Source organism: Dendrobates tinctorius, unplaced genomic scaffold (genome assembly GCF_039654945.1).
Source record: "Dendrobates tinctorius isolate UK_male_01 unplaced genomic scaffold, ASM3965494v1 ptg000206l, whole genome shotgun sequence".
Lineage (NCBI taxonomy): Eukaryota > Metazoa > Chordata > Amphibia > Anura > Dendrobatidae > Dendrobates > Dendrobates tinctorius.
Genome location: NW_027361873.1, coordinates 2147936 through 2174036, shown reverse-complemented (window position 1 = coordinate 2174036; position 26101 = coordinate 2147936). Strand labels below are relative to the sequence as shown.

The 26101-nt window shown below is 45.0% G+C and overlaps 1 protein-coding gene across 1 annotated transcript in view; it reads right to left on the bottom strand.

Annotated features, from left to right (window-relative positions):
* NIPSNAP1 (nipsnap homolog 1) overlaps window positions 1–25474 on the bottom strand; it is a 76537-nt gene extending 51063 nt beyond the window's left edge. Inside the window, exons 1-6 of the mRNA XM_073554079.1 lie at window positions 25294–25474; window positions 12842–12969; window positions 3823–3868; window positions 3166–3260; window positions 3029–3099; window positions 2713–2853 (exon numbers count right to left, since the gene is read on the bottom strand). Coding sequence (XP_073410180.1) covers window positions 2713–2853; window positions 3029–3099; window positions 3166–3260; window positions 3823–3868; window positions 12842–12969; window positions 25294–25379 — 567 coding nt within the window. The 5' untranslated portion in view covers window positions 25380–25474. The remainder of the gene's footprint in view (window positions 1–2712; window positions 2854–3028; window positions 3100–3165; window positions 3261–3822; window positions 3869–12841; window positions 12970–25293) is intronic.
* Window positions 25475–26101: the final 627 nt, after the last annotated feature.

Below are 26101 nucleotides of genomic sequence, written 5' to 3'. Positions count from 1 at the left end.
CCAGGTGCTGGATGAGATCCTTTCCCAGGCTGGGAGGAAGTGAGAGAGCCTTCCCCCCACCTGAGAAGGACCGTCACTGGGCGGGTTTTTTGGCTTCTCTAGGGGGCTTACTGAAATAGAAGCCTCTCCCTCCTCTGTATCGCCTGTCAGAATTGTTTCTGTCACGATCTTTAAATTGTTGCCTTCTGAATTTTCGGCCCCTCTGAAAGGAGCGCCGAAAGGCTTGAAATGGCTGTTTCGGAAAATTCTTTTTTGTATCACTCGCTTTTTCTAACACTTCGTCTAACGCCGGACCGAACAAGAAATTTCCTTCACATGGTAGAGAGCAAAGTCTCATTTTTGCCTGGGTGTCCCCCGGCCAGCATTTAAGCCATACTGCACGCCGTCCTACATTGGTTAAGGCTGCTGACGCCTCTGCGAGAAAGTCCGCCGCCGCTCTAATAGCCGGCAATGATTCCAGAATCGTCTCTCTGGGAAATCCTTGTTCTAATTGATCTTCCAAGTTGTCTGTCCATATCTTTAGGGACCTAGCCACGCAAGTGGCTGCGATGGCGGGCCTTAGTGCGCCCGCCGAGGTTTCCCAGGCTGCCTTAAGGCAATTATCCGCCTTTCGGTCCAGCGGCTCTTTTAGAAACCCCAGGTCCTCAAAGGGTAGGGAAGATTTTCTGGCGACCTTTGATATCGCTACATCAATTTTGGGGGCCCTATCCCAGGATGAGGAAGCCTCTTCCTCAAAGGGGTATCTCCTCTTTAGGGAATTCGTTATCTGGGACTTTCTTTCTGGCTTTTCCCATTCGCGTTTATGAGTGCTTTTAGTTGCTCATTAACAGGGAAGGTCTTACGTTTTTTCTTTTGCAGTCCACTGAACATGAGATCTTGGGCTATCTTTTTTGTCCGTTCTTCTACTAGCCCCATGGTAGATCTAACTGCTTTAATGAGTTCATCCGTAGTTTCTACTGGAAATGTGTCTTCCCCGTCCGAGCTACTTCCTGAATACTGTGACTTATTTGAGTCGTCCTCTGACCCTGTAGAGTCTTGTTGAGAGACCCCTGAGGGGCTTGATCTCCTAGTTTTCCTCTCTGTATCTACAGCTTGTAATGCTCTTACAGATCTGGAAACTTCTGTCTGAATTATGGTCCTCAGATTATCCGAAAATGAGGGTGTTTCCTCTGCTATGGTCTGGTTAATGCACTCCTGGCATAACTTTTTGTTCCAGGCTGCTTCTATGGGACTTTTACATAAAGCACACTCTTTATTTTTTGACTTTCCTCTACATTTCTTAGGGACCTCCTATACTCCACCCCGCCAATGTATATAAGAGGAGGAGGAGAGGGAAAGAGAGGAGAAAAGAGAAAGAGAACAGACATTAGATTACTGGACTTTCTCGAAGTTCACTCACCACTCGGACGCTTCATAGAACGGGTACCGGATCTGGAGGTTGGCTGGTCCTTTCACTGTCTCCCAACGAGACTATGGACCCCTCTTTCCTGCGGTGACGACCCGCCCGTGCGCTGCCCAAGTGGCTCACACTACTGCTGCGGCGTGTCTTTGCTTTTTCCTCTGAGCACGACCGCCTCTCTATTGCTTCCTGGCGTGGTTGCACATGCTCTGGCGAAGGGCTCTCCATTATGCTGCTTATGGCTGCAAGCAGTCACTTCCACTCAAAATTGGTACTGTGACGTCTGCCTGCCTTTCCTGGCGATCTTAAATAGCAGCCCTTTTTTTTTTTTTTTTTTTTGACCACCTGGTCTCGCACCTGCCCAGCTTGCTGTGTGGGTGCGCGCGCCTCATGCCTCTGCGTCCCCCGGGACCGTGCACACCTTCTGCCTCTCCCAGGCCCCGAGGTGCTGTGCGCGCCGTTCTACTTCCGGGTCGCCGGCACCACTTCCGGTTCGTCGGCCATCATGCGCGCTCCCAACGCGCGCCCCTCCCGGTGCGGCCATGCGAACCCGGGCCGGGTCAGTGCTTGGGCCCTGCTTGTTTCGGGGCCCCCAGACACCCCTTACCTGCGCGATGGACCCCCCTGACTGTAGCTATGTTCTCACTCCTCGCTGTCCTTCCTGCTCCGCTGCGGGGTCCGGTGTCTGGTCCTCAACAGGGAGGGTACACAGTCTGTGGCCTCCGAGGAGCTTTCTGCCCGGGCACCGATGTGTCTCCTGGGATGCATGGCCACTGTATGTCGACAGGGAGGGAACACTATTAGTGGCCTCCCTGGACCTTCTATGTCCTGCTTCGCCTGGGCAACTGCCCGGCTGTGGCCATGCCTTCGCTCAGGGGGGACATAGGCATATATGGCCCCCGAGGCGACTACCGGTACCCGGCGTCGGGTGTAGCAAACCCATGCCTGCCATTAATCACCCGATCCAAGTCCAGGCATCCTCTTCTTCGGAATCTTCAAAGAGGTTTTCATCTTGAGGGTTCCCCGTTGAGGACAGGAAACCAACTGATGCGGAGAGAGGAGCCGCCCCTTTTATCTTGAAGGTTTCCTGTCCTCGTGGGGCGGATCCCCTCTCTCGTGGTGCCGTCATGTACCATGGAAAAAAACTCATTAATGCAATTTTTTTAAGCCTTTATTCACATCCTGATAGCTTTGTTTCAAATCCTTTGTACTACTGGAATGGGCCGGATGATGAAATTCCAGTTACTGTCCATATACTTCAATACCCAAATGCTTGTGCATCAGACAGTAATAAATTAGGTTTTTAAACAGACCTTTAATCTATATGTACGCAATTCATAGATGTTAGGACCTTTGCGAGGTGTTGGCTCATTCCAAAAACTAAACTCCAGAAGCAGTTGGTTCCTACGGGAAAGCAGCATGTGACTACGCTCCTCACGGAAAGCCAGGTATTCCTGCAGAAAAGAGAGGATATGCTGCATTAGTAGAATTATCAAGCTGGTGGGATGTATTTTACTTCATGGAAAAAACATGGTGAGAAGGCAAAAGTAAGGTGTAAATGAACGTTATGCATTATAGATATAAACAGTATGTCGACTAAATGGCTTTAACATAGTCTTTGCTCATTACCTTGTTATTTCTCAACTTATTCATACAGTCCATAAGTGCAGGATATCCCCCAGAGAACCGCCACAGATGAACTGAAATGGAAACCATCATTTAACTGGAAACCATGCACATACCCTCCCAAAAAGCTCTGTACCCACCTGCTTGGTCTTGCTCCCCATACCACGTATTCCAGTTACCCACCAAGTCACATGGGTAATCTGAGTCATGGTGCAGTTTAGGCAGCACTTCTTCTCTACATACAAAGTAGGAAAGAAGTGTATTACATGCCAAAACCATGTGAATTAAAGGGCCTATCCTAAAATACTATTAGGTCATATACACACTATAGAGAGGGTTCCCTGTTAAAGGATTATTTCTATAAAACCTGCAGGTTGAGCATAGACAAGGAAAATTGTCAGAAGTACAAGCAGAAACATATAGTGAATTCTCAGTACGCAGCACAAGACAGTAAGGCAAGTACAAGTTTTTAATTATGTAATCTGGTTTTGAGCAACATAAATATACAAACAAGGGCCAATTTACATGATAACATTTATATAGCATCCATAATGGACATAATAGTAAACCAGAATTGCACTGTTATTTTGCAAGTCACGTTTAAAAAAAAAAAAGGAAAGAATCTGATTATATGTCCACTGTGTCCTTCTGTGTACGATTATTATTATTAATGTGGCCCGATCTGTGACACACACAACACTATTTCGGAGGATGTACCGGTATATGCATACCAAGAAGACCGAGCAAGAGCATGACAGACCCCTACCTACATAACAGCATGAATAGATGGTACTCACGTCAATTTGTTGTAGGATTCCAGGCATTCTGGCTTCACATTATGAACTGGAGTGAAAGCACACAAAAGAAAAAAAAAACAAAAAAACACAACACTTGTTAGAGGTGATCCAATTTAGCTTTAGATCATAAGACATTACTGGGGTTGTTTTCTAGTTCCGTTTATTTAAAGCTTATTTCTAGTAATAGATATTAGAGCAGATGCGGTAGATAACCACAAAAAAATTGTAGTAGTCCTTTCCATCACAGAAGCACAAAGACAGGTGCTGTAGAAAATTATTGTACCTGGCGTACACATTAACCGCATTGTGGTGTTCTGTACTTAGAGATGACATAGATAATTACATGCAATGGTTTTCTTCATCCTTATTGGAACGTGCATATTGTAGATTCAGGCTGAAGGCAGTAAAACCATGAGCAAACACATATGGAAACAGAGTACTGAAACACATGTACAACAAATCAGAATGTGTGTTAAACTTTACATTCTTCAAAATACCCCCTTTTAATCACCAGTTTGTTTTTTAACTCAAGTATTTATTGAAAGTTTTCCAAAAATAGCAACATTACATATAAAAACAAAATTCCCCAAACCCTAACCCTTCTCCAAGTATAAACCAATGTAAAGTGTCAGGTACATAGTACAAGTCACAGCTCCCAAAGGAGGAAATTACCATAGACAATTGCAATCAAGTTACTGGCTCCCACAATAATTTTAATCAGAGGCAAATGTTATGAGAAAATCCCAACATGGAACTCAATATACTGGATGGTATTAGGATAAACATATCTAGCAATCAAAAGAGGTCCAAGCTGAAACATCACTCCACGTAGCACAGATTTTTTTTATTTGGAGATTATATTTATTTTTACATAAATACACCAGTCTGGGTTCAGTGACCAATTTTGTTTATGAATTCTGGGATTGTGAGCCTATGTAATGGGGCCTGTTATCTTCATTAAACATGGAAGCAAAACTGATTGTTTCAATTTATCACTAAACCTCAGTATCTCCCAAATTTCTCTAGTCTACATCGCTAGAAGTAGAGTGGTGGAAGCTTCTGCTTGGAAGAACAAAGTGTCATTGGAATAAACCAAAGTTTCCCTTTATCCTCAACATTTCCTCTACGGAAACCTATTCTCTCCGGGTGTTTTCTCACGATTGCTGCAAGAGGCTCAATGGCCAGAGCGAAGAGCATGGGAGACCGAGGGCAGCCATGAAGTGTACCCCTACCCAACCCAAAGGCTGGAGTCATTCATTTACCCTTATCCTTGCCATTGGAGTACCATACAACAATCTAACGGCACCAACCTGACACTGTCAGTAGGTTACTTACCACAATCCTGCTGACAGGTTCCCTTTAACCCCTTCATGACCAAGCCTATTTTAACCTTAAAGACCAGGCCATTTTTTTTTTGCAATTCTGACCAGTGTCCCTTTATGAGGCAATAACCCAGGAACGCTTCAACGGATCCTAGCGATTCGGAGATTGTTTTTTGGGACATATTGGACTTCATGTTAGTGGTAAATTTAAGTCGATAATTTTTGCGTTTATTTGTGGAAAAAAAAACAAAAAAACGGAAATTTGGCGAAAATTTTGAAAATGTCGCAATTTTCAAATTTTGAATTTTTATTCTGTTAAACCAGAGCGTTATGTGACACAAAATAATTACTAAATAACATTTCCCACATGTCTACTTTACACATTTTTTGGATACAAAAATTTTTTTGTTAGGAAGTTATAAGGGTTAAAAGTTGACCAGCAATTTCGAATTTTTACGACAAAACTAACAACATTTTTTTTTTTTTTTTTCCCAGGGACAACCTCACATTTGAAGTCACTTTGAGGGGTCTATATGGCAGAAAATACCCAAAAATGACACCATTCTAAAAACTGCACCCCACAAGCTACTCAAAACTAAATTCAAGAAGATTATTAACCCTTCAGGTGCTTCACAGGAACTAAAGCAACGTGGAAGGAAAAAAAGGACATTTTAATTTTTCCAACAAAAATTTTAATTTAGCATCAATTTTTTTCATTTTCACATGGGCAACAGGATAAAATAGATCCTAAAATTTCTTGGGCAATTTCTCCTTAGTACACCGATACCTCATATGTGGTCATATACCACTGTTTGGGCGCACGGCAGGGCTCAGAAGGGAAGGAGCACCATTTGACTTTTTGAATAAAAAATATGCTGGAATATTTAGCTGTTGCCATGTTGCGTTTGGAGAGCCCGTGTGCCTAAACTTTGGAGCTCCCCCACAAGTGACCCCATTTTGGAAACTAGACCCCCCCAAGGAACTTACCGGTATCTAGATGCATACTGAACCAGCACGGCTACCACAGCATCTTGCAGCGGCATGCTATTCCATTCGGTTTGCGTTTAGTTGGACCATCATTTATTTTTCAACAGGACAATGACCCCAAACACATCTCCAGGCTGTGTAAGGGCTATTTCACCAAGAAGGAGAGTGATGGGGTGCTACGCCAGATGACCTGGCCTCCACAGTCACCAGACCTGAACCCAATCAAGATAGTTTGGGTGAGCTGGACCGCAGAGTGAAGGCAAAAGGGCCAACAAGTGCTAAGCATCTCTGGGAACTCCTTCAAGACTGTTGGAAGACTATTTCTGGTGACTACCTCTTGAAGCTCATCAAGAGAATGCCAATAGTGTGCAAAGCAGTAATCAAAGCAAAAGGTGGCTACTTTGGAGAACCTAGAATATAAAAGACATATTTTCAGTTGTTTCACCCTTTTTTGTTAATTATATAATTCCACATGTGTTAATTCATAGTTTTGATGCCTTCAGAGTGAATCTACAATTTTCATAGTCATGAAAATAAAGAAAACTCTTTGAATGAGGTGTGTCCAAACTTTTGGTCTGTACTGTATATATGTAATAGACATATAGTGTATTACATATTTACAATTTATTTACAGTTTTTTGTTCTAAAGTTGTATTTCAATAAATATATTATGTTCTATCATAAAAATGATTAAATGTCTGATGTTCACATTGTACTACAATAAATTTTTCACTTAAATATAAGCAATATATGTGAGAGTCGGTGTAAGTGAAAATTTGGAGTCACAGGTTTGGCTTACCGACTCCACAGCCCGGCTTTGAACCCCCAGGTGCTTCACAAATTGATCCATTTAAAAAAAATATATATATTTTTTTTTTTTTTTTTTTTTTCCACAAAAAATTTATTTTAGCCTCAGTTTTTTCATTTTCACATGGGCAACAGGATAAAATGGATCCTAAAATTTGTTGGGCAATTTCTCCTGAGTACACCGATACCTCATATGTGGCCATAAACCACTGTTTGGGTGCACGGCAGGGCTCAGAAGGGAAGGAGCGCCAGTTGACTTTGAATGGAAAATTAGCTCCAATCGTTAGCGGACACCATGTCGCGTATCGAGAGCCCGTGTGCCTCAACATGGGAGCTCCCCCACAAGTGACCCCATTTTGGAAACTAGATCCCCCAAGGAACTTATCTAGATATGTGGAGAGCACTTTGAACCACCAAGTGCTTCACAGAAGTTTATAACGCAGTCGTGAAAATAAAAAATAATTTTTTTTCCCCCTCAAAAAATTATTTTTTAGCCCACAATTTTTATTTTCACAAGGGTAACAGAAGAAATTGGACCCCAAAACTTGTTGTCCAGTTTGTCCTGAGTACGCTGGTACCCCATATGTGGGGGGAACCACTGTTTGGGCACACGCCGGGGCTTGAAAGGGATGTAGTGACGTTTTGAAATGCCGACTTTGATGGAATGGTCTGCAGGGTCATGTTACATTTGCAGAGTCCCTGATGTGCCTAAACAGTAGAAACCCCCAAGTGACCCCATTTTGGAAACTAGACCCCCCCAAGGAACTTATCTAGATGTATGGTGAGCACTTTGAACCCCCAAGTGCTTCACAGAAGTTTATAATGCAGAGCCGTGAAAATAAAAAAAATCATTTTTAATCCTCAAAAAATTATATTTTAGCCTGCAATTTTTTATTTTCACAAGGGTAACAGGAGAAATTGGACAGCAAAGGTTGTTGTCCAGTTTGTCCTGAGTACGCCGATACCTCATATGTTGGGGTAAACCACTGTTTGGGCGCATGGCAGAGCTCGGAAGGGAGAGAGCACGGTTTGACTTTTTGAACGCAAAATTGGCTGGAATCAATGGTGGCGTCATGTCATGTTTGGAGACCCCCTGATGTGCCTAAATAGTGGAAACCCCTCAATTCTAACTCAACCTTAACCCCAACACACCCCTAACCAAAACCCTAACCACAACTATATCCCCAACCCTAACCACAAGCCTAACCCTAACCCAACACACCCCTAACCACAACTCTATCCCCAACACATCCCTAACCCTAACGGAAAAATAAAAATATTTTCTTTATTTTATTATTTGTCCCTACCTATGGGGCTGATAAGAGGGGGTGATTTACAGTTTTTTCTTATTTTGATCACTTTGATAGGATCTATCACAGTGATTAAAATGAATGAATGGAATCTGCAACTTTGCAGATTCGACGGGCGCCCACCATTTTGGAAGATGGCGGCGCCCATGCAGGAGGGACACGGAGCGACACGGGGACGTAGGAGGTACCGGGGGTGGGGGTGGGGGTGGGGGAAATCAGAAGGCGGGGGGAGCAGATGATGATGGCAGCGGCCGACTGCCGCCGTCAGTCGGTGGCGGGGGCGTGTGGGGGGTCTGATCGCGGTCTCCAGCCATGTCCGATGCTATTGCAGCATCGGCCATGGCTGGATTGTAATATTTCAGCAAATTTCATTGATGAAATATTACTATCGCTCTGATTGGCTGTTTCACTTTTAACAGCCAATCAGAGCGATCGTAGCCACCCCCCTGGGGTGAAGTACAAAGCCCCCTGAACCTGCGGGCCAGGTAACCTTTCATTGACCTCGGTCACCCGACCAGCAGGGGGGCTATCAATTCATAACACAGCATATGCGTCATTGGTCGGATTGGCACAAACTTTCATGACGCATACGCTGTGTCACTCGTCGGGAAGGGGTTAACCCCCTTCACGACCTTGGACGTATAGGTACGTCCAAGGTCGTGTCCCTGCATTTGATGCAGGCTTTGGCGCCGAGTCTGCAGCTTCAAGTCTCCTAAGGGGACTATTAAACCAAGTATAAAAAATGGAAATCTCTCATCTCTGACATTCAAGATGAGGATTGGAAAGAGATTCTTGAATCTCCAACCAAGGTGTCTCCGTCGGCTAATAACAGGATGACTCAACTATATATAGTACACCAGTCTTATCTATCTCCGTTGCGATTATTTAGAATGGGGTGGTCTCAAGCTTCAGAATGCCTAAGGTGTCATACAATTGATGCGGATTTTATACATATGGTGTGGGGGGGCCCAATTATCCTATCCTTCTGGAAAGAGGTAACTTAGTTGTTGACCTCCTTTATATGCACTCCTGTTCTTAGGCTGTGTGCCCACGTTGCGGTTTTTTTAAGCGTTTCCACCGCTGCGGAAACGTTTAAAAAACGCTAACAAGATACATCCCATGCAATCCTATGGGATTCCGCAGTTGCTGGCATTGGGAGGTGCGATATCAGGCGTGTGCTTGCTCAGAGAGAATGCAGGTGGATCGTGGTACTTGATACCATGACATCTTGCAGGTCTCAATGAGCAGTTGAGTTTCAGCTCATATTTATAATTTTTTTTGTCCTGGATTGTGTTTTCTCACCTTAGGTCATTCTCGCAAAGCACGCCTGGGAACAGAACTGGCAGCGCCGTTGAGGACCGGGATCGCCGCTGAGGAGATCGGGGGCTGCCAGGAGGTGAGTATATCCATATTTTTTATTTTTTTATTATTTTTAATTTTCTTTTACTATTGATGCTGCATAGGCAGCATCAATAGTAAAAAGTTGGTCACACTTGTCAAGAACTTTGCTTGACAAGTGTGACCAACCTGTCAATCACTTTTCCAAGCGATGCTTCAGATCGCTTGGAAAAGCGCTAGCATTCTGCAAGTTAAAAATGCTTGCAAAACGCATGCGTATTTCGTATAAGTTTTACCTGCGGCAGGGAGTTGCGAAAATGCTACGGACAATTCTGCAGCATTTCTGCAACGTGGACACATAGCCTTAACCCGCTGGTGTGTCTGTTTGGTGTGCTAGAGGAAGAGATTTGGGGGCACCATGTTAAAATTTTCCTAAGGCTAGTTTCACACTAGTGTTCTCAGGCGCAGCGCAGGGCCACGCCCCCTCCGGTCAGTTCCTCCTCTGATCGCATGGCACTGCATGCGATCACCGTACCCTATATTTAGCGTTGGGTACGCTGACCATGCGCTGGTATGGTTTTGCTGGCGCTGCGCCCAGCACACAAAAATGCAACACAACGCGCTTTTGTGCGCTGGGTACAGAGCCAAAAGGGCGCAGTAATAGCAAAATCATACCTGCGCACGGTCAGCGTACCCAACGCTAAAGATAGGGTACGGTGATCGCATACAGTGACATGCGATCAGAGGAGGAACTGACCGTAGGGGGCGCGACCGGGGGCTGGGCTTAGCGGCGGCCCTGCGCCCGAGAACGTTAGTGTGAAACTAGCCTAAGTGAGACTTTTCTTAGCCAGGAAAATACTGGCCTTGCGTTGGATGGGTAACGCACATCCATCTCTTAGAGCTTGGATTGAGTTGGTGAGTTCCTTACGAGCGGACAATGTATCAAAAAAGGGGTTGCCTGGGAAAATTTAATAAGATTTGGGACGTGTGGAATACTTCTCACCTTACTATATAAACATTTGGACAAATAGTTTGATGCCATCGTAATAGCTGTAGTGAAGAATACATTGATTACTCTTTATAGTTTCATAATGTCATTAGCATTGTGGAGGTTGTTTATGGCGGCAGGATAGTAGTAGTTTTAGTTTTATGATAGATATGTTGAATGTAATGTATTATTTTGAGCTATGTATAGCCAAACATATAGAATAACGAACAATGAACCTTTTTTTTCCCCTTTTCTTTTTTAATTACTTCTTAACTGTCCATAGGCCTCGCAAGGGAGTGAGGATCTGTGGGCTTGAAGTCTGTAGAAATAGCTCATTATGCAAGCTTGTTGTTTTACCATAATGAATCTGTATACATTACATTAGTTATGTACCAAATATGTTTGTTTGTTGCGGTTTAATAAACCAATTAAAAAAAAAAAAAAAACAATGGTGTCATTCAAAAGTACAACTCCTCCTACAAAAAAAAAAAAAAAAAAAAAAAAAAAAACGAACAACAACAAGCTCCAATACTGCTATGTGGACAGAAAAAAAAAAAAAAAAAAGTTATGGCTCTGAAAAGAAGGGGAGCAAAAACCAGAAAATTGCATGGTGGTGGAGGGGTTGATGAAATCGAAAACATTTCCATTTTATCAGCATTAACATGTCTATGGACCCTGTGCTTTCCATGACTACTTCTTCTTAGTGTTGCAATTTCAATGTTGAGAAATGTACAGATCTCCAAAAGTTTGTCAGATACAGTAATTCCGTCACCATTGTGTCCCCTGCTAAGAAATACCAATAATATCATGCACATGGCCTACAAGTCTCCTTATGCCGGCTTTGAACTTTCCACAAGAAATGTTGCCCCACACAACACACTTCGTTCCTATATTGTCATCCATTTAAGAGTACTGTTTTAACAGAAACCTACATGTGAGTAGTAAATCAGCAAAGTACCGTAATCTATATGGGCATGTAGGTCACAGGAAGCTGAATAAAATGATTTCTTGATGTTTCCGAATCGTTGTCTTATTCCAGAGTAATCCATGTTTTTCTAATATGTTAATGAGCTGTTCTGGACCACGGGTAGTACACTGATCTGAATGAGAATCTGCCTCCGGAGACTATTTTAAATAAAAGGAGGGGGTCACCATTATGAGACTAACAAATTTGCAGCAGCTCTCACAGCTTTGCTGTATTGTAAGAGTATGTGCACACGTTGCGGATTGCTGTGCGGATTTTTCTGCGCAGATTCCGCAGGTAAAATGACCTGCATTTTACATGTGGATTTACTGCGGATTTGGCCTGCGTTTTTACACCTGCGGATTCCTAGAATGGAATAGGTGTAAAAACACTGTAGAATCCACACAAAGAATTGACATGCTGCGGAAAATAAACTGCTGCGTTTCTGCATGGAATTTTCCGCAACACGTGCACAGCGGATTTTGTTTTCGGCTTACATGGTACTGTACACCGCATGGAAAACTGCTGCGGATTTGCAGGGCCAAATCCACAACGTGTGCACATACCCCAACACTGGCTGGCTGTGAAATTGAAGCACTGAGAGGAACCTGCAGATGAATCAGGTATAATACACACAGCTCTGCAGTGTGATCAGTAGAGGAAAGAGCAGCCATTACATATCACACTGGTATTATCCCCTGCCATTTAAAATAAGCTCTGGAGGCAGATTCTCATGCAGATCAGTGTCCTGTACATAATCTTGAACAGCTCAGATTAACTCAGCTTGCAGATATCAAGGCATCATTTTATTCAACTTTCTATGACCTGCATGCCCGTACAGACCGCTTAGAAGGGTCGATCCTACTGACAGATCCACTTTGAAAGTGGTTGCCCGTTTTACCCTTTTATAATCAGACAAATCATCCTTAAAACAGCATGTCCCCTTAGGCCGGGTTCAGACAACCTTATATCACGGTCTGTATATGGACCGCAATACTTGGACTATCCTCACGTCCCCTGACCTAAACTTGGAGGGCCATAGACACATACGAGGCAATAATTTTAGGTAGGGAGACAGACTGCTCAGGCTTCGCAGTCCATAGACTAACTACAATATACATCTGTCTGAACCCAGACTTAAAAAGATGATCAAGAGGTCCTGCTGCAAAGTACTTATTGAAATCAGTATGTGTCTGCTGTTTTCATCAGGTAACTAGATACTTAGATGTTAACACTAGCTTAGTCATCAGACTATGTACTTGATGCATAAAATCAGTTAAATCTTTGTAAACTTGGTTCTTACATTGAATTTTGTACAGGCCACTCGTCTCCTTTTTAGATAGTAAAGTTGAATGTGCATCTTTACGTGGGTCTACCTTCCGTACAAATAGAGACCGAAGCCAGCCGCTCTCTCTGGAATCAGACGAATAACTGGTGGGGAAAAGTTGGATGGAACGTTAGGAAAAAGTATTTACTCATCACAAGAAGCAGCGAGTGCAAAGGCCGACATTAATAGTAGCATCATTTGAATAAATTGAGTGTAAACATGATTTTTTTTTTTTTTACAATTAAAATTCTGCACTGATCAGTTTCTTGAAGTATCTTAAAGATCTTAAAGAGGTTGTCCAGGCTTTCCACATAATCTCAGTACATATCTGGGCTGCAGAATTATGACAAAAAGTAATTTACTTTCTGTCACTAGTTTGCACGTTTTTCTAGATATTCTGAACAGAACATCCAAGGGGGGGGGGGGGGGGGGGTGTTATGGCATTGAAATGAGAACTAGTCGTAACCTCCTACTCTACTTCAAACATGCCCTCTATAGCAACAACCCCACCCTCCATAGCTACAGGACCTCCCCGTCCACATGAAGAAGCCCTCATCACACAGTAGCAAATCCTCCCCCTCTAGCAGCCTCACTGCAGAGAGCAGACCACCCAGCTGCTCCTCCCCCAGACACACGCTGAACAGTGTTCTATGGAAAGTGAAACTAGTGAGGAGGGAAAATCGTCCTGTATTCTGGGCCACTCCATGATTACAATACATAACTCATTATCAGTAATTCCTTCCCTCAGTGTCCCAGGCTGCTGGCAGCAGTGAAAACAGACTGTGTGATGGCCAGTGATGGGGGTCTGCAGCTTCTAATCTGCACAGGGGATGGCAGTCACTGATGTAATCTGTTGTGTGACAGCTCTGTGTCACTGATGTCTTCACACAGCAGCAGATTTGGTGCAGTGTATGTGTGAGCACTGTGGCTCTAATGACAAATACTGATGGGAGCAGCCCGTCCCAGAATACAGGATGATTTTCCCTCCTCACTAGGTTCACTTTCCATAGATCACTGTTCAGCGTGTGTCTGGGGGAGGAGCAGCTGCTCTCTGCAGTGAGGCTGCTAGAGGGGGAGGATTTGTTACTGTGTGATGAGGGCTTCTTCATGTGGACGGGGAGGGGCTGTAGCTATGGAGGGTGGGGTTGTTGCTATAGAGGGCATGAGTAGAGTAGGAGGTTACGACTAGTTCTCATTTCAATGCCATAACACCCCTCCCCTTGGACGTTCTGTACAGAATATCCAGAAAACCGTGCAAACTAGTGACAGAAAGTAAATTACTTATTGTCATAATTCTGCAGCCCAGATATGTACTGAGATTATGTGAAAAGCCCGGACAACCCCTTTAAAGTCTCAAATCAGTGGGGGCCTAACAATCAAAGCCAAGCCCCCCCCCCCAGATGAGCTGTTACCAGCTGGATGTAAACAATATGTGGTGTGGAATGTGACGGGAGTATTCTCCAGAGCAAGGAGGGACAACAGGCCTGGGAATAATCCAACAGATTTATTGACCAAAAAACAGGAACAACACGAAGGTAATTTGCAGAGTCCCAAAATAAGTCCACAGGAAACTGATTCGGGGGCACCTCCCGACAATCCTTGTGCCAGATCACAAAACCATAGTCCTTTAAGAGTCCCAGAAATCCACCACGATCACACAGAGGCCGAAGCTTCCTCAGACAGCCTCGTCCTACTCTTTTAGCATCCAACTCACATCTGATCTTAAAGCAAGAATGTATTGTCAGGGCTCCTGGGATCAGTCCATCTGAAGGGGGGTAGGGGTCACACCTACTATTCAATGGTTTGGTCCATCAGAAGATTCTAGAAATGTAAGGGCTCCACTTAGTCTACAGGATGTGTATTGTAGGTTATCTTCTGCTTAGGAAAACAATAGCCAAAGTTCCACTAGCTGTTGACACAAGCCTAAATTAGATTATGGTCCAGGTACATCACAAGACATTGCAAAGTATTGGGGGAAGGAGACATGGTTAATTTACAGCAAATGAACCAGAGGAAAGTTAAATGACATATTATACAAAATACAGGACAGGGCAAGACTGCAAATCATGACAATCCCTTCCCCTCCCAATTTGTGTACGTACTAGGGACCTCTACAGGTCACTGGTTAAGTACACACAGGCATGGCTGCCTCTTCTATACTGTATGGTAAAGTTATAGGGCTGCAGTGCCAGTAAGCGTCCATTGTCCCCAGAGACTCTGTTCAGCCAGGTGAGGGGATTGTGATCAGTAATGACAGTGAATTCTCGTCCATACAGATACGGCCTTAGTTTCCTAAGGGCCCACACTACAGCCAGACATTCTTTTTCAACAGTTGCATAGGCCACTTCTCGGTCCAGCAGTTTCCGGCTGAGGTAGGCAATGGGGTGCTCGTCCCCAGCTGCATTCACCTGGCTGAGGACAGCTCCCAGTCCATAAGCAGAGGCGTCCGTCTGCACAATGAATCTCCTCTTGTAGTCTGGAGCAGCCAGAACAGGGTCACAGACCAGAGCGTCCTTCAGCTGGTTAAAAGCCTCATCACAGGCTGGAGTCCAGATCACCAGCCGGGGCATCGTTTTCTTGGTCAGGTCGGTAAGAGGCTTGGCCACAGTGCTGAAATGCGAAACAAATTTTCGGTAATAACTGGCAGTGCCCAAAAAAGCCATAACTTGTTTCTTAGTTTGGGGTACAGGCCAGTCTCTAATAGCCTGGATTTTGGCAGGTTCGGGACGGAGCTTCCCTCCTCCTACTCTATGCCCTAGGTACTGGACTTCACCCATCCCCAATTGGCATTTATCTGGTCGAATGGTTAGGCCTGCTGCAAGAAGCAGGTCAAGAATAACGGCTACTTGGTTCAGATGTTCCTCCCACGTCTGGCTGAAGATAGCGATATCATCCAAGTAGGCACAAGCAAAGTCACCACATCCCCGGAGGATCTGGTCCACCATTCTCTGGAAGGTGGCCGGGGCATTCTTCATTCCAAAGGGCATATTTAGGAATTCATACAGACCAAAGGGGGTTATAAAAGCGGACCGTTCTCTCCCCTCCTCCGTCAGAGGGATTTGCCAGTATCCCTTACTGAGATCAAAGATAGTGACATATCGGGATCCAGCCAGTCGGTCTAGAAGTTCGTCAATACGAGGCATTGGGTAAGGATCACTGACGGTATGGTCGTTTAGTCGTCGATAGTCCACACAAAATCGAGTACTCCCATCCTTCTTGGGTACTAACACCACAGGAGAGGCCCAAGGGCTATGGGAGGCCTGGATTACCCCAAGCTGTAGCATCTCCTCCAGTTCGTGCTGCATGGTGTTTCGAACTGATTCAGGTACCCGGTAAGGAGCCTGTTGTATGGGACGGATGCCCTGAGTGTCCACATGATGTTGGGTGACGGTGGTTCGACCTGGTTGGGATGAGAAAGCAGCACGTCTCTGTTGAAGCACTCCCAGCATCTGGTTTTTCTGTAAGGAATCCAGGTGATCTCCCAGAGGAACCTGTTCCACAGTGGATGGGGCTCTCGCTGCTTCCACAAGATCAGGTAGGGAGTCCTCATCCTCTTGACCGTCCTCTGAAGCTAGCCGACAGCTTGCTATCATTGGAAGGGTCCGGTCATGGTACTCCTTAATCATATTCACATGGACAGTCTTTTGTCTTAGCCCCTGATCATCTAAAGCAAGAAGGTAATTGGTGTCATTCAGTTTTCTGAGAACCCGGAAGGGACCCTCCCATGTTGTCTGCAGTTTATTCTGCCGATGGGGAACAATCATTAAGACCTGTTGTCCTTCTACAAACTCCCGGTAGCGTGCTTTACGGTCATACCATGTCTTCTGTCTGGTTTGAGCCATCCGCACATGACTCTGGGCAAAACTAGCAAGTTGGGCCAGGGTTTCTCGCAGCTTTAGGACATAAGGGACAACTGGGGCCCCTGTATCTTCAACTTGCCCCTCCCAGTATTCCTTGAGCAGGGTTAAGGGTCCTCGGACCTTTCTTCCAAAGAGTAGTTCAAAGGGGGAGAACCCAGTGGACTCCTGGGGAACTTCCCGATAGGCAAACAAGAGATGGGGTAGGTACTTCTCCCAGTTTGAATCTCTGTCAGTGAAGGCCCTCAGCATATTCTTCAGAGTGCCATTAAATCGTTCACAAAGTCCATTTGTTTGGGGATGATACGGGGTCGTGCGGATCGCTCGTACTCCACAGGTGCGCCACAGACACTGGACCAGCTCTGACATGAACTGGGAGCCTTGGTCCGACAAGATCTCACTGGGAAATCCTACTCTGGTGAAAATGGTAACCAGGGCCTCGGCCACCTTGGCTGCAGAAATACTTGACAAGGCCACCGCTTCTGGATATCGGGTGGCATAGTCCACAACAGTGAGAATGTACTGCTTTCCAGATTTACTTAGTTTAGCCAGAGGTCCAATGATATCAACAGCTACTCTTTGAAAGGGTTCTTCTATTATAGGGAGCGGTTGCAGGGGTGCCTTTGGGTGATCTCCGGGTCGCCCTCTACGCTGACATATGTCGCAAGTTCGGCAGAAATGCGCCACTGCTTGGGAAATCCCAGGCCAATAGAAAGATTGAGTCAATCGCCTCTCGGTGCGGGTTTTGCCTTGATGGCCAGCAGTAGGAATATCATGAGCAAGGTGTAATAGGGGAATTCTGTATTTCTGAGGAACAATCAGCTGTTTGCTATAAGTCCAGGGCTTATCTAGGGAGTCGGCATTGGTAACCCGATATAGAAGTCCATTTTCTCTGATAATTCTTTCTCCATTCTCCCCTAGCTGCCCTATTTCAGCTCGAGCTCTAAAACTAGCTAGGGTGGGGTCAGTCTCCACTTCTTGTCTAAACTGAACTTTATCCCAGGTAACATTCATATTATCCCCACAAGAAGAATCACTCACCGGCTGTGACGGCAGTTCTGGTGGCCTCATTTCCATGGATGGGTTGTACACGTGCACATTTGCTGCTCTCTTGGCTTGACTTCGGGTTACCGCACCGACAAAGTGGCAATGAAGATTCCCCACATCATTTCCTAGAAGAACGTCTGCAGGGAGGCCGCTCATCACACCGACCATGCATTGTTTGGCCCCAAAGCCATAATCCAGGGTCACACTCGCTCTTGGAATATATCTCTGGGTACCTCCAGCCAATTCAATGGCAATTCCTGGTCCCTTTTGAATTGCTTCTGGTTGAATTACTCGGGGATCGGCTATGGTGAGAAAAGCCCCAGTGTCACGGAAGCCAACAACTTTTTGACCATCCAGCACGACCTCCTGTAGATGTTTGTGCTGAAGATCAGAGGAACAGGTGGCTGGGGCTCGCACCCCATAGACTCCTGGTAGGGAAGCCAGGATATCAGAGTCACTTGGCAAGTCATCAGGCACTGAATCCATCTCTTCTCCAGGTGAGGGGGTCTGTAGATAATGAACAGGCAAAGGCGGTCTGTAGGTGTTCTGCCTCCGTACACCTGGACATTGGAATTGCATATGCCCGGGCTGCCCACATCCATAGCATCTGCGCTCTGGGATTCTTCCTCCACGTCGTAGTCCCAAAGGTGGAGCAGGAGTAATGCGAGGCACAGTCACACGAAGGTCACCATGAGTTGATGGTCTAGTGGGATGGTGAATATTGGAGGCAGAAGGACCAGGGGCCGCCAGCGTTGGGGGGCTGGTAGTGTTTTTCTCCCTGAGTAGTAATTTTTTCCACTGAGGCTTGATGGTGAGAGCCTCATCAGCTAGAGCTGCAGCTTCCTCCACTGTTGCTGGTCTCCTTTCACGCACCCATTCCCGGATCTCAGCGGGGCACTTAAAATAAAACTGCTCTTTTAGGATGACCTGCAGGAACGTTTCCCAGGTTATTGCCTCCTCTGCCTCCAGCCAGCGATGACATATATGTTTGAGTTTGTGAGCATACATCTTGAAGGACACTTCCTCATCACAGGCTAAAGTACGGAACTGAGTCCTGTAAGTGTCTGGGGTTACAGCATAATGTTCTAGAATAGTCTGTTTAATCTCCGCATACTCACAGTTCAACCGAGGGTCCATAGCTCTATAGGCTGCGGCAGCTCCACCCTCTAAGAGCCCCACAAGATGTCGGACGCGCTCCCTTTCCGGGACTTCCATTAATCGACACTGATGCTCAAAGTCCAGGAAGAAGCCCTCAATGTCACCGGAAGCCTCATTAAACGGCTTGAAGTCTTTGCGGGACACTCTGGGGAGTTCCCTCATGGGGGATGCTGTGGGTACAGTCTGTCTGGAGCTTCTCGCTGCCTCCAAAGTGATCTCCCTCTCCAGCATTGCCCTCTCCTCCATCCTGCGCTGCCTCTCCTTGGCTGTGCGCATGACCTCCCTCTTATCTTCCATGGTAGCCTCTTCTCCCAGCAAGGCCATCTCCTCCTCGTACCACACAACCCACTGACTTTTTTGGGTATTTACCTCCGACTGCCGCCTTTCCTCTCTTTGCTGTGAGGATCCTTCCTCAGCATCATCTTGCAGGTGAACTGCTTCCAAAGCCTCAATCAGCTGCTCCTTGGAGAGTCCCTTGTAGCTGACTCCCAGTTCACGGGCCTTTGTTTGTAGGTTCACCGCAGTCCAGTTCTTGTACTCTGCGGTGCTGGTTCCAGATGTTGATGGGCCGTTGTCCTCCATTCCTTCTGCTCTGATCCCACTGCTGCCACCAGTTTGTGACGGGAGTATTCTCCAGAGCAAGGAGGGACAACAGGCCTGGGAATAATCCAACAGATTTATTGACCAAAAAACAGGAACAACACGAAGGTAATTTGCAGAGTCCCAAAATAAGTCCACAGGAAACTGATTCGGGGGCACCTCCCGACAATCCTTGTGCCAGATCACAAAACCATAGTCCTTTAAGAGTCCCAGAAATCCACCACGATCACACAGAGGCCGAAGCTTCCTCAGACAGCCTCGTCCTACTCTTTTAGCATCCAACTCACATCTGATCTTAAAGCAAGAATGTATTGTCAGGGCTCCTGGGATCAGTCCATCTGAAGGGGGGTAGGGGTCACACCTACTATTCAATGGTTTGGTCCATCAGAAGATTCTAGAAATGTAAGGGCTCCACTTAGTCTACAGGATGTGTATTGTAGGTTATCTTCTGCTTAGGAAAACAATAGCCAAAGTTCCACTAGCTGTTGACACAAGCCTAAATTAGATTATGGTCCAGGTACATCACAAGACATTGCAAAGTATTGGGGGAAGGAGACATGGTTAATTTACAGCAAATGAACCAGAGGAAAGTTAAATGACATATTATACAAAATACAGGACAGGGCAAGACTGCAAATCATGACATGGAACACCACTGCTTTGTCACATTCTTTAGTGGGTGTTGGGCATCGGGTACTACAGATCAGTTCAAATTAATTTGAAGGCTCCTCTTAATTTTAAGGGTGGGTTCCAACATAGCCACATGACAAACTGGATTAAAATTGACCCCGACTGAGCAACAAACGTCATATGACAATTCTTTCCGGTGGTGTCCCTTTTTTAAACCGACTACCTGACTGAAATCTATAGCTGTAGCACGGTTTAATGAGCGCTGAAGATCTGCTGCAATAATTTGAATAGAGGTGATCTGTAGTACCCAGCAGCAGCCACTAACTAGTGTGACAGAACAGTAGTGTTTGGATCCACATACTTTTTATATATGGCCTCAGCCTTCACAGTAAACAACTGATCGGTGAGGGCCGTGTGTCAAACTCCCATTGATCTGATATTGATACATTATCTAAAGGAAACTGCCTTGTATATATTTGTGGTAAAAAGTGTTTGCCCAGGTGATTTAACAGATGATGAATGGGAAGATGCATTGCAAGAAGTCACAAAAGTCTCGGTTAGTGAGACGCAGAGAGTGTCACATCTTTATTTGCTTCATCGAGTTTATCGAACTCCTGTACGGCTGTTGAAAATGGGATATGCTAGAGAGGCTGATATTTGAAGTGTGGAACGCCCAATGCGGATCTGATACACATGACTTGGAACTGTCCCCAGCTACGTAGGTTTTGGGGGGGGGGATGTGACTATTTACTTAATATTGCTTATCAATGTCAAATGGTATTAGACCCCAAAATGGCTCTCCTGGGTCGGGTGGAGAATTTGCCGCTCTCGGAGGGACACCAGCTGGCAGTCTCACGAATATTATATCAGGCATATCAGGCTCGTAAGAGAGTGGCGGCTCACTGGAAGGGATCTTCTGTACCCACAATCACGGAAGTTACCGATGCAGTTAATAATAATAATAATAATAATAATAATAATATAGATATGGAGAAATGTGTACCAAAAGAGAAGAACAATTAAGAAATGGGAGGATATGTGGGCGCCTTGGTTGGACACACCTGGGTTGGCTCCTTCTAGATTAACAAGGATGAGAGCGTTGAGGAGGATATAACTGGAAAGCTCTGGCTGTGAGAGACCAAATGCATCGAGAGAGAAGAGAGTTTTTTGTCTGGTGAGAGTGGGGGGTAAGATGGGAGGGATTTTTGTGGGGTTCTATTGTGTTTATGTAATACACTATTTGGGAACTATCCCGTATGTGATTACCTGTTTTTTTCAGTTTTTGAAAATGTTTAATAAAAAATTACCTGATAAAAAAAGTGTTTGCCCCCTTCCTGATATCCTATTCTTTTGTATGTTTGTGACACAAATGTTTCAGTTCACCAAACAAATTTACTGGGGCATCTCACAAAATTAGATCATCAAAAAGCCTTATATTATATATAGTCTTTACAAACAGTGATCTATTTCAAGTGTTTATTTCCATTAATGTTGATGATTATGGCTTACAGCCAATGAAAACCAAAAAGTCATCTCAGTAAATTATAATACTTTATAATACCAGCTTGAAAAAAATAATTTTAAAATCTGAAATGTTGGCACTCAGTACTTGATCGGGGCTCCTTTGGCATCATTTACTGCATCAATGCGGTGCGGCATGGAGGCGATCAGCCTGTGGCACTGCTGAGGTGTTATGGAAGCCCAGGTTGCTTTGATAGCAGCCTTCAGCTCGTCTGCATTGTTGGGTCTGGTGTCTCTCATCTACCTCTTTACAAGACCCAATAGATTCTCTATGGGTTTAAGGTCAGGTGAGTTTTCTGGCCAATCAAGAACAGTGATACGGTTAATTTTAAACCAGGAATCGGTACTTTTGTCAGTGTGGACAGATGCCAAGTCCTGCTGGAGAATGAAATTTCTATCTTCAAAAAGCTTGTCGGCAGAGGGAAGCGACGTACTCTAAAATTTCCTGGTAGACGAATGCGCTGACTTTGGTCTTCATAAAAAAAACAGTGGACCTACACAAGCAGATGGCATGGCTCCCCAAACCATCACTGATTGTGGATAGTACATGAAAACGCTGAAAGAAATGACATATGCTGCCCTTTGCAAAAAAAAAAATGCACAAAATGAGAACAAAAAAAAAAGCAAGGTGTGTGCATGAGATTTCTGAAATCTCAGACTTTGCTGGTACTGTACAACACAGCTGAAAGTTTGCATACAAAACACATTAAAACATGAAAACAAAAATGCAAAGATGCCATGTCATTTTTCTATATCTAAAAGCACCTTCCATCATGTACCCCTGTCACGTATTCCCTAAAGTGTGCATTCTGTGACGCAAGTGGGACGAGGAGGGTAAAGGTTGTGTTTGTTTCATGTACTTGGGAGTGATTGACCTTTTGCTCAATAGTTATAGTAAGTAAACAAGTTTAGTCAGGTTTATGTGTCTGCACTGGAAAACTAGTGAGCTCAGTCCTAAGACTTAAAAGTCTCTGTTAGGGTGTGTGCACACGTTGCGGATTCTGCTGCGGATCCGCAGCAGTTTTTGCTGCGGTGTACAGTACCATAATACCCTATGGATATCAAAAACCGCAGTGCAGACGGTGCGGATTTGCTGCGGTTTCTATACCGCAGAAAGAATTGACATGTCTCTCTCGCGGTCATTCGTGCAAAGGATTACTGGGACTGGAGCGTGGAGAGAGGCGGGAATGCTGCGCGGGACGTCGGAAGGTGAGAATAATAATATTTTTTATTTTAATTCTATTTTTTACAGCTGATCGCTGGTCTCCCGCCTGTCACACGCAGCGATGCGTGCTGGCCAGCGGGAGACCAGCGAGCAAAAAAATGTCCAGGTTTCTTACAGCGATCCCGGCAGGGGGGGCCGGTCGCTGATCGCTGTCACACACAGCGATCTCGCTGGTGAGATCGCTGTTACGTCACAAAAGTTGTGACTAAGCAGCGATGTCGCTAGCGAGATTGCTGTGTGTGACTCCCGCTTAAAGCCACCTCCAATCCAAGGCTATGGTATTTCAGTGATAATAGACTAATACAATGTGGCTCCAGGTCATATTTGCATAGAAAAGAATTGTGCCCAGGTTGAACTCCTTATTTATCAAGCCCTGTAACTGTTTTTCTGACATTTCAAAGTTACATTTCATCGCAGACCATTAAAAAAATAAATAAACTTTATAGCATAATAAAGTAGCAGTGAGTTACAACAGGTAAGATCTGGGGTACAATTTCTATTTCAAAGGTGCCATAATTCTTTTTAAAAGTGTCTAAAAAAGGGGACATGGCTAAGTGGAGTCATATAATGCAGCAGACTCATTAATAGCATGCACCAGGATTTTTGGTGCAAAGTTCTGGTGCACAGTAAGGCAGCTGACCTAAAGGTGCACTGGAGATATCAGAAGGCATGTGAAGCAAGATAGATTTGGAGGATATTCTGACTATCTCGTCTAAGTTTTAGACAGAAGTATTAAATCTCTCTAAACTTGTTCTGCGTGAGGGGTAGGGTCTGGCGTATTGGTCGCCTCGTGGCCACATCAGGCAAGTCACCGCATTGGTCACAAGAATAATTAGAAATTGTGTACAAATTGACAGCGTGGTAATGCGACCATTAACAATAACCAATATGCAATCATAGCTAATCATTTCTTTGAAAGCCTTAGTAACTACCGTGTGAGAAATGTTTTGGTTTGTTTTTCACAACAAATGGTGGCTGGGGACAACTTTTCTGAAAACCGGGAATCAGGTCACGCTGAATTCAGTTTACATACATGTGTACACACAGGACCAGTACCCTGGGGTAGCACCGGGGTAGACAGTGCCCAACAGGGTGCTTTCCAACAGGGTTCATTACCCGCCTACTTCAGCGCTGCTTTATACTGACATCTATTTGCTCCTGCAATTTGCCTGATGAAGGTCAAAGTAAATGACCGAAACGTTACCATTTTGTTGAATTGCTTTACTGAATAAATATTTATTCCTCATTTCTGAATACAAAGAGTGCCAGAGTTTGTTGTCTAGTTGACTGTGCCCAGGCGGCCTGAACAGCCCTATGTGCACTGCATGAATGGAGCATGCTCGGGAGCTGAGCCTGCTCCTCACAGATGCCGCTGTGACCTAATACTAATAGTGATGATCGAACATGCTTGGGTATTAACCCAGAACACAAGGCCGCAGGGACTCGAACATATTTTTTGAGCACGCCAAAGTCACTCGGTTAGCATCCGAGCATGTACACTCATCACTAATTACTATCTACTTTGGAGCTAGTTCTTATTACAGCAGGTTAACACACTTCTATTGCAAAAGTGGCATTTAAGAGGTAGCAAGTGGCGTGCTAAATGAGTTGTCATGACAGTAATGTTGTGTGTGCCAATGCGTCTGCCAGGCTTGTACACCTGGGCTTCAGTAGGAAAACAGTAATTTTACAATATGCTCCAAAATCTCAATATTCCAGTGTATTGTTCAAGTCCCCCAAGAGGACTAGTAAAGATTAAAAGTTAAAAATCACTAATTTTCACAGATCATTAAAATCTAAAAAAAATTAAGCACATACTTGGTGTCACCGTTTGTGAAGTTATAATGGCAAAATCTTTTTTTCCCCTTCTGTTGTCACCTTTGCCTCCAAGAAATTCAATAAGAAGAAAACAGTTATATGAACCCCAAACACCACCAATAAAGCGAATGCCACTACCGCCATAAAACGCTCGCCCACATAAAATATAGACGGTACAGCTCATCCCAGGCGAAGAAGGGAGAGTTGGCAGTGAAGAGGGGCCCACAGACACCAGTGGATTTTGACCCCTCAGTCACCAACCATAAAAACAACTCACAAGTGTAGCAATCCCCACTGATGGCCATGTCTGATCTGCTCGCAGTTAACCCCCTAGGCTCACACTTACACCAGGGACCATTACAGGAACATACCCAGCAGGCTCATTCCCATCTCCTGCCAGCCAGAATACCAATTACACGGCCCACAAATATAGACAGGAGTTCACACTAACCTGCACACAAGCGGTTAATGCATGCTCGTGCGACAGTAGACATAGAATAGTCACCACTTCACCAAAATGGTCAGGTCTGCACGGCACCTCCACAGCCCTAGCCACTAACTGCCCTTCTTACCAGCTCCTCAGCTCGGCCATGCATTCTCCTCGGCGCCCATAGCAGCGGCTCAGCCCCGGGACGCGGGATATCCGTGACAGCAGCATGTCCTCAGCGCCACATGAAAGATGGGAGCTCAGTCAGGTGGATTACTAAGCGTGCGCGTCCACATTGCGCGTACCCGGAGCTCCACTGCCCTCACTGCGCAGGTCCCGAAGGTAATCTGCGTATGCACGCCCCCTACCGACTGTACCAGGAGGGTGACGGTAGCTGGAAAATTCAAAGTGTTTGCCATGGATATGCAGTGCTCTAAACACGAACTAATATTTGGGATTTGTAAGAACATGCAGGGTTCAAATTACTATACATTGTCATGGGCGAGAAAAAAAAAACAAAACAAAAAAAATAACAAAGTAGCATTTTTAGCCCTCTTGCAGACATTAAGTTTTTTACCTCAGTATTTGTAAGGCTACTTTCACACATCAGTTTTTTGCCGTCAGGCAGGATCCGGCTATTTTTAGAAAAAAACGGATCCGGCATAAATTTTGGAGAACTGTAGAAACGGATCCGTTTTTCTGCTGGATCCGTCTAGCAGGTTATATCTGTTTCCTGGAGGCTGGCCAATTGGATCTGAGCATGCGCAGACTTAAAAAAACGGATCCGGTGGCTGGATCCGTCTTTTTCTGGATCCGGCGCCCATAGACTTTCATTGTAGCAAAAAGCCGGAAGTGTCGGATCCGGCGCTTCCGGCTTTTTCGCCGGAGACAAAAAACGTTACAGTAGCCGTTTTTTCCAGACGCCGGAATGAGACAAGTAGCTGGATCCGGCA